Source organism: Amblyomma maculatum, chromosome 7, assembly GCF_055883805.1.
Source record: "Amblyomma maculatum isolate TAMU_Amacu chromosome 7, ASM5588380v1, whole genome shotgun sequence".
Classification (NCBI taxonomy): domain Eukaryota; kingdom Metazoa; phylum Arthropoda; class Arachnida; order Ixodida; family Ixodidae; genus Amblyomma; species Amblyomma maculatum.
Window position 1 is genome coordinate 66,140,595 of NC_139350.1, and position 8,272 is coordinate 66,148,866.

An 8,272-nucleotide genomic window follows, 5' to 3' on the forward strand; every position below is an offset into this window, starting at 1 on the left:
TTGTGGAAATTTTCATGTGTTGGGATTTATGATTGTGTATATTTTACGGTTTGTCTATGCTTACAATAGCTTTCCTCTAAAAAAAAATTGTCAACGCTTTCGGGGATCGTGCGTACATCGGTCCTGCGTTGTGCCTTGTAAGGGGGTCAAGGGCCCCATCAAGCTGCTTTCGTGCAGCTTTTCTCCTCGGCCTCTTTCATATATTTTATTGAAAATAAACAATTGAACTGAACTGAACTGAAATTAAGGAAGCCAATTTCGCCTGCCACTAGGCGCGCATAACTTTTCAATAATTTTTACAAGTGAGGTTTCCGTTCAATAATACGACATTTATGAACATGTTACGGAAAAACAGTATTAAAAAAGCATTCGTTTCCTTTACAAAATGAACGAAACACCTTCCTGCGAAAATCAAGCTTAATCACTTTCTTCACCTAGCACAGGTTGAGCCGGGTTCAGCCGTCCTTTATTAGTAGGATTAAGTCTATCTTTCAAGTCGACATCCCTTCCCTTATCATAACTTGAAATGATTTCGCCAAGTGAAAAACTATTTATCCGCCAGACTGTCATCCTATTCTCCGTCGTCGCACTCATCGAATCCGGGAATGTGTTCGGTGGCGCCCATCACCGCGGATTCCAAGCAGCAGGATTCGGAGGCCCCCTCTTCGCTTCGGCGGCTACCCCTGGAGTTGCTGCAGCCGATGCCTCTTATGTGAGTAAAATACGCTTACCTAGGTCGAAGTGCATTTATTTTTCCCACATGCTAAACTCCACTGCTTGGGCCAAACATACGAATCCGAAATAAATCATATACCTCGTATCTTCGCTGTCAACGACTGGTGAACGTTCCTCTTTTTCGGCGAAAAATGCCTATCAATATCTGATTTCTTTGAACAAGCTTGCTTTGTGTAGCGTGACGAGGAGTGCCTAATAAACATAAACTGATGTCAAAGAATCCTCTCCCGCGCATGATTGTAACGCAGGATAGTAGAAATAATTTACCTTTTACAACATTATATCGTTTTCCGGTTGCCTGCGAATATGTAACTAAGACCTTAACTTATTAGGCATTGAACTCGCTTAAAGGTACTTCGCTTGACCCTATTTTGGAGCTAGTTTGACTTGCAATCAAGACATACTCGTTTATTCTAGGCAATTGAATATTCCTAACCTGCGTGCCTCTTAGATTGCTGCAGTTCATAAGCGCAGGAAAATATTAGAGTGTGTTGTGTGCCTCTATTATACTATTCGATGTTAACAGTAAACAAATTCTAATAAAAATCGTCTTTGATCTACATGAACTTTGATCTATATCAGACAATAATTAACAAACCGCCACATTATTCTCGAGTATTTTAACTTTTGAATGGTTGGGACCACTATTTCTAAACCTTCGCAGCAAGGTTTTCAAAAGTAACGCTTCACTTAAGTTTTCATTACTTTCTCACGCCAAAGACTCAAGTTCAGTCTTGAAATGCTGTATTGTCGACAAACCTTTGCATCTGGTAGCACCTTCTGAAGACACCTTTGCAAGGAAGTTACACCATGTTTTTTCTTTCTTCGGACCCACAGCACTCTATCAGCATATGCGCCAACCTACTGCCTTTTTTTTTTTTTCGCAGCCTCCCCAGCCTTACGCCTTCGGCTACGACACCACTGACGAGTTTGGCACCCAGCTATTTCAAAAAGAGCAGGGAGACGCGAACAACGCTAAGACGGGATCGTACGGCTACCGGGATGCCAATGGACTTTACCGCACCGTGAGCTACGTGGCCGACGCCAACGGGTTCCGAGCCACCATCGACACCAACGAACCAGGCACCGCTCCCGGGGCCAGTGCCGATGCTGTGTTCAATGCCAAGCCAGTGGCTGCGCCCGCTGTAGCGCTCGGTGCGGCGGCGACCACTCCTGGTCGATACGTAGGAGCCAGACCTGGAGGCTACGGCGCCGGAGCTGCTGCTACCGCTGGACCGTGGGCCGGCTAGTAGTGTTTTCCTTTATCTATCGTAAGGTCGTGTGCTTTTCACTCACAATAGCAACGGCGGCCTCGAAGGCCCCCTTCGATTGACTATTGCTTTCACGTTGTTATAGGAATAAAATGCTTCATTTCACCCAAGTTCGTGTCGCGTAATGAACTCCGCCATGCGCAGAAAGTTTTGATATCCTCATTTTCGACCCATTCATTACAAAGTATAAAAGCAGTGAAATGATTACTTTACCTCTGTCGTCACCTGAAAAATGGCGAGTATAGCTTTAACACAGGCTTCCACTCGAGCAGATGAAGCGTTCGAGCTCTAATGCGCAAGGCAGCGTTATATATTGCGTCTTGAGGGATATGGTCAGCGAAAAAAATAACAGGGTTATGTAACCACGAGGCTGATGCTGGTGTCCTAGCGATAATATATTCTCAAAGCTTGGCCTGAGGAAAAGTTCTCCAGAAGTGTTAAGGTGTGCGCGATCAGCCCTGCAGCAGTAGTTTTCATGAGATGTCATATCTTTATCACATGCAGTAACTAGATTAATACGCACATGGTTGCGTGAGCTCGGCGCTAACCTGACGATAGGAGAAGGGAGAAATATCTTGGTGTCATATTGGTTCACGAACAGAAGATCCGAGCTGAAGACCTGAAATTTATGCGTCTGACGCAGTCCTGCACGCATCAAGGGTATGGCGGCACCAGGAAAGGGTAATAGCAGATAGCGCACCGAAGCTTTTTTTTTTTTTTTTGAATGAAGAACTTTCCCGCGCGTCTAAAGCACCCGGTATCGTTATCTTGAACCTCCGAGCGCAAAGTGACGACTTGAAGAAATTCGTCTGTGAAGAACCAGCACTGGTTTGTGAGGCGTCACTTGCCTCGTATTTGAACGACTGCAAGAATCTTCATTTCTAGGACAGCACCTCGTCCACTTCATATGCGGCGATGAAGTGGTGAGTGTCCATCGTTATCTTCGCATCAGATGTGCCTTAGAGTCCTCAGCACAGCTGTCTTGAAAAACGAGGGGTGTGTGCAACATGTGAGAAGTAAACATATCAAGAACAGCAGAACATTTAGTTGGGCTAGTTGGTAAATATTCATATGTGTAAAACAGCGCGAACAATGACGTAACAAGAACAAGACACAGCTCTGACCCTCAGCTAAGGTCCTGTTGCTATGATCGGGCGTGTATAAAGGAAAAAAAGACAAAGTACATTCTTTGTCACAATAAAATCGATAAAACAAGAGGTAGAGAAGCGCGCGACGCTCACAGGCCACCAAGAAAAGCTATGTCTTTATCATTGAGAGCGACAGATGGTTTGCTGCCATGAAAGGCTTCAATTATTTCGCGTGTGGTAGGAATACGGTGCGTGTAAAGCACCTCTGCGCTACGCCACATAACTGTGCAAGATTTCTTCCTTTTCATTATTTCACACTTTTTGCAGTGGCCGCAAGTATGAACGTTCCTTGTGGTGGCCTAGATTGGTTTTGTGCTTCAGCAACATTTCATTTAAGCAACGTCCCGTCTGCTCGATTTACAGGGCTCCGCAGGAAAGTGGAATTCGGTACACAACCTCTTTGCGACAAGCGACGAACTTGGCCATGTGCGCGATGCCCCGCCCTTTTCTTTTTTGCGACCCTTCCTTCACCCTTTGGATTGCCGGACACATCTGCTGAGCAGATATAGCTTTATTTCCTTCATATTGACTTACCACATTTTTCAGTCCATGGCTGATGCGATGCAGGCAAGGAAGAACAGCAAACTTTCTTTCCTTCGTTTCCCTCGTTTGTCACAATTTTGCTGAGTGTCGTGCTGTTTCACTGTCACCCGTTAATAATTAGGAGGGATTACTAACGATGCGCCCTTAACGGTGCGCACACTCCCAGACACCCTTAGAGTGAGTGGGGGTAGCTGTTCCGGTCGCAAAGGAGATGCCCTCGACCTGCGTGGCCAGCTCAGCCGGAATTAAACTACCTTGTAGTGACAGAAGGGGGTGGTCGTTCGGTGTCCAGCTGTCGCTGGTTCAAGCCAGAGTAAGGGTTGGAGCCAGAAGTAACAAACAAAACGAGCTTTATACACAGCAAGAGACGATACAAAGAAATACACAAACACTAAAATTGCACAAACGAGAGGTTCACAGAAAACCAAACGCTAAGCATGCAACTACATAGTATTCAATAACACAGAGGCTTTACAAACAGTTCAAACACGAGAGAGTCACATAAAGAAACACCAAATTGTTCACCGGGCACTGTTGCAGTCAGACAGCCAGTGTTTGCGACGTGTTCGCTAGTGCTTCGGCTGGACTCCCGGGGATCACCCGCTGCTGGCAAGCCCGGACCTGCGAGGGAGCGGCGCTTGTTTTGCATGGCAGCCACATCGTGACTCTCGAGGCGTCGGATGCCCCTCCCTTAAAGAATATTATCCTACAATATTCACAACAACCCCGAACATCGCACGCACATGCATGCGCTCACAAACTACATAGGGCAAATGTCCACGCCACGCACATACATTGCACAAATTGCAACCACAGATTACTAGGCACACATCAGAATTCTCACAAGTTTCTCAGACTTTGATGACAATTTTTTCACACATCACTACATGATGTTCACAAACATAGCAACACACTGTTGTCGGATACACATAAGAATCAACAACACACAGCTTTTCAAATGCGAATCGCACAAACCTAAATTTCCGAGCGTAATTCCAACCTGCGATCAGTGCGTGATACGCTTCGGTCTGCCAGGGATTCTGCCTTTGCTCTAGGCTCTCGCATTTGATGTGCTTCCATGTTCCCAGATCGGGCTACTAGTCACCTTGCAAATCACACAACCAATGTGTGCCGATAAATGCCCCTACAACCAGTAACGCTGATGGATACACGGGAACCTGCGCCAACGCGCACAGACTAACAAAAATAATCACTTTAATAGTGCTCTTTACTAGGCACCGGTATTCCTTCCGCTGAAGGTGAAATATTCCAAGTAATGCCCCCATAAGCAGGAGACACACTTGGGCTGCCTGCATCGATGAAGGCCTAGGCATTCCTGACTTTATTTCCAGCGTCGCCTCTTTCTTTTTGGTTTCCTCCGGAGGTGTTTCCTTTTCTTTATTCTTTTCTCGGGGCTTTTCCTCTGGCTTCTCGGGGCCTTGCTTGCCTCGCCTTGCCTTTTCTCTTCTTAGATTCACTGCAGCGCACAGGCGCGGAACTTCGATCAGGATCCTCGGGAAATGTTGCGCCCTTGATATTGCCCAACACCAAATCATAGATAGGGCGTTCCATGCACAGGGCTGTCAGTTTCCCAGAATAATATTGCGTCCGCGCTTCAAATTTTGCCTCAGGTAGCAACTGAATTGAGCCGTCAATTAGCCTCACAGGGCACTTCTCACCAGTCAGATCATTCTCATGAATGAAATTCCGTCTAACGATTACGGCGCTGCTATCTGTATCTCGCAGCACAGAAACTGATTTTCTTCCTATCTTTTCTCTCAAAACCGGCATCCGATTTATCGCAGATCCAGGTTGCGCGTGTACTACGGCGTTCACCACCCGGATTTGTTTGTCCTTCTTCCGATTAACAACCTTCTCTGCTACTTCTTCCTCTAGGCCGTGCACCACGCGGACTTTCTAGCCGTTCTTCAGCTCAACAAAGCCATCGGCATCTCCTTCCTCCAGGCGACATTCCGACACTCACAAAGTCCTCGCCCAGGCCGCCTGCGGAGCTGCCTTGTCAGCGTCGGGACACGACTTTGCTTTGTGGCCCTTCTGGCCGCATTTCCAACACGTGGATGGATTGTTGGTTGCAAGTTTGCGGCAGTTAGGTGCATAATGGCCTAGTTGTCCGCAGAGATAGAACCTCGGGGGTGAATTTACGCTAAGTTGTTTCTGCCGGAATTCAGGCTTTCGAGGGGTTTCAGAATTTACATTCTTGGTCAAATTTTCGCCACCCTGGGCTTCTAAATATTGGTCTGCGAGAGCCGTCATTTCGTCGAATGTATGCGCTTTTCTTTCTTTTAAATAAAGCGACAGACCAGGGTGACAGCTGCCCAGGAATTGTTTCTTAATTAGGAGTTCTCGAAGTGCGCCATACTCTAGTTTAATTTTTGAGAGTTCAGTCTAGAGGTCAAAATAATGACTAAATTGCGCAACATACTGTGTTGCCGTTTCACCGTCCATAGGTTTTCCAGTCTTGAACTTCTCACGAAACCCATCTGTCGTAAACCTAAACCTTTTCAGCAATGCAGTTTTCACCTTGTTATAGCTCCCTGCATCCTCAAGAGGAAGTCTTCCAAATACACTTAATGCTTCGCCACTAAGGCAAGTGCTCAAGATGGTAGCACATTCGCTGTCTGTCCAATTTGCATTTAAGGCAATCCTTTCGAAGCGCAAGAGGAACGCGTCGAGATCGTCTCTTCCCTCGTCGTACTTCGGGATCAATTTACTTGTGGCTATCCACAAGCTGTTATGTTCTTCACTGGGGCTATGCACTTCAGCAAAACCGTTGTTGTTCCCTGAACTTTGGAGCTGAAGTTTCATAGTAAGTAATTCCTTTTCCCGCTGAAATTCCTCTTCCCGCTCCTTTCGAGCCCTCTCTCGTTCTTCCTCGGCTTCCTTTCCAGCCCTCTCTCGTTATTCCTCGGCTTCTTTTCAAGCCCTCTCTCGTTCTTCCTCGGCTTCTTTTCAAGCCCTCTCTCATTCTTCCTCGGCTTCTTTTCGAGCCCTCTCTCGTTCTTTCACGGCTTCCTTTCGAGCCCTCTCTCGTTCTTCCTCGGCTTCTTTTCGAGCCCTCTCTCATTCTTTCACGGCTTCCTTTCGATCCCTCTCTCGTTCTTTCACGGCTTCCTTTCGAGCCCTCTCTCGTTCTTTCACGGCTTCCTTTCGAGCCCTCTCTCGTTATACCTCGGCTTCTTTTCAAGCCCTCTCTCGTTCTTCCTCGCCTTTTTTCGAGCCCTCTCTCGTTCTTCCTCGGCTCTTTTTCGAGCCTCTCTCGTTCTTCCTCGGCTTCTTTTCAAGCCCTCTCTCACTCTTCCTCGGCTTCTTTTCGAGCCCTCTCTCGTTCTTTCACGGCTTCCTTTCGAGCTCTCTCTCGTTCTTCCTCGGCTTCCTTTCGAGCCCTCTCTCGTTATTCCTCGGCTTCTTTTCAAGCCCTCTCTCGTTCTTTCATGGCTTCCTTTCGAGCTCTCTCGCATTCTTCCTCGGCTTCTTTTCGAGCCCTCTCTCGTTCTTTCACGGCTTCCTTTCGAGCCCTCTCTCGTTATACCTCGGCTTCTTTTCAAGCCCTCTGTCGTTCTTCCTAGGCTTTTTTTCGAGCCCTCTCTCGTTCTTCCTCGGCTTTTTTTCGACCCCTCTCTCGTTCTTCCTCGTCTTCTTTTCAAGCCCTCTCTCGTTCTTCCTCGGCTTCTTTTCAAGCCCTCTCTTGTTCTTCCTCGGCTTCTTTTCAAGCCCTCTCTCGTTCTTCCTCGGCTTCCTTTCGAGCCCTCTCTCGTTCTTTCACGGCTTCCCTTCGAGCCTTCTCTCGTTCTTCCTCGGCTTCCTTTCGAGCCCTCTCTCGTTTTTTCATGCCTTCCTTTTGAGCCCTCTCTAGTTCTTCCTCGGCTTCTTTTCGAGCCCTCTCTCGTTCTTTCACGGCTTCCTTTCGAGCTCTCTCTCGTTCTTCCTCGGCTTCCTTTCGAGCCCTCTCTCGTTATTCCTCGGCTTCTTTTCAAGCCCTCTCTCGTTCTTTCACGGCTTCCTTTCGAGCCGTCTCGCATTCTTCCTCGGCTTCTTTTCGAGCCCTCTCTCGTTCTTTCACGGCTTCCTTTCGAGCCCTCTCTCGTTCTTCCTCGGCTTCTTTTCGAGCCCTCTCTCGTTCTTTCACGGCTTCCTTTCGAGCCCTCTCTCGTTCTTCCTCGGCTTCCTTTCGAGCCCTCTCTCGTTCTTCCTCGGCTTCTTTTCGAGCCCTCTCTCGTTCTTTCACGGCTTCCTCTCGAGCCCTCTCTCATTCTTTCACGGAGCCCTCTCTCGTTCTTCCTCGGCTTCTTTTCAAGCCCTCCCTCGTTCTTCCTCGGCTTCCTTTCGAGCCCTCTCTCGTTCTTCCTCGGCTTCTTTTCAAGCCCTCTCTCGTTCTTCCTCGGCTTCTTTTCGAGCCCTCTCTCGTTCTTCCTCGGCTTCTTTTTGAGCCCTCTCTCGTTCTTTCACGGCTTCCTTTCGAGCCCTCTCATTCTTCCTCGGCTTCCTTTCGAGCCCTCTCTCGTTCTTTTTCTGCTCTCTGTCTTTCCTCTGTTTCTCTCTGGCTAACCCATTTGC

At 47.7% G+C, this 8,272-nt stretch overlaps 1 protein-coding gene across 1 annotated transcript; it reads left to right on the forward strand.

Moving 5' to 3' along the window:
- Positions 1 to 464: 464 nt before the first annotated feature.
- LOC146183580 (uncharacterized) lies at positions 465 to 1,997 on the forward strand. The gene is made up of 2 exons (XM_084609157.1): positions 465 to 712; positions 1,623 to 1,997. Exons 1-2 carry the CDS (start codon positions 527 to 529, stop codon positions 1,983 to 1,985), a joined length of 549 nt encoding a protein of 182 aa, XP_084465283.1. The 5' UTR covers positions 465 to 526; the 3' UTR covers positions 1,986 to 1,997.
- The last annotated feature ends 6,275 nt before the right edge of the window (positions 1,998 to 8,272 follow it).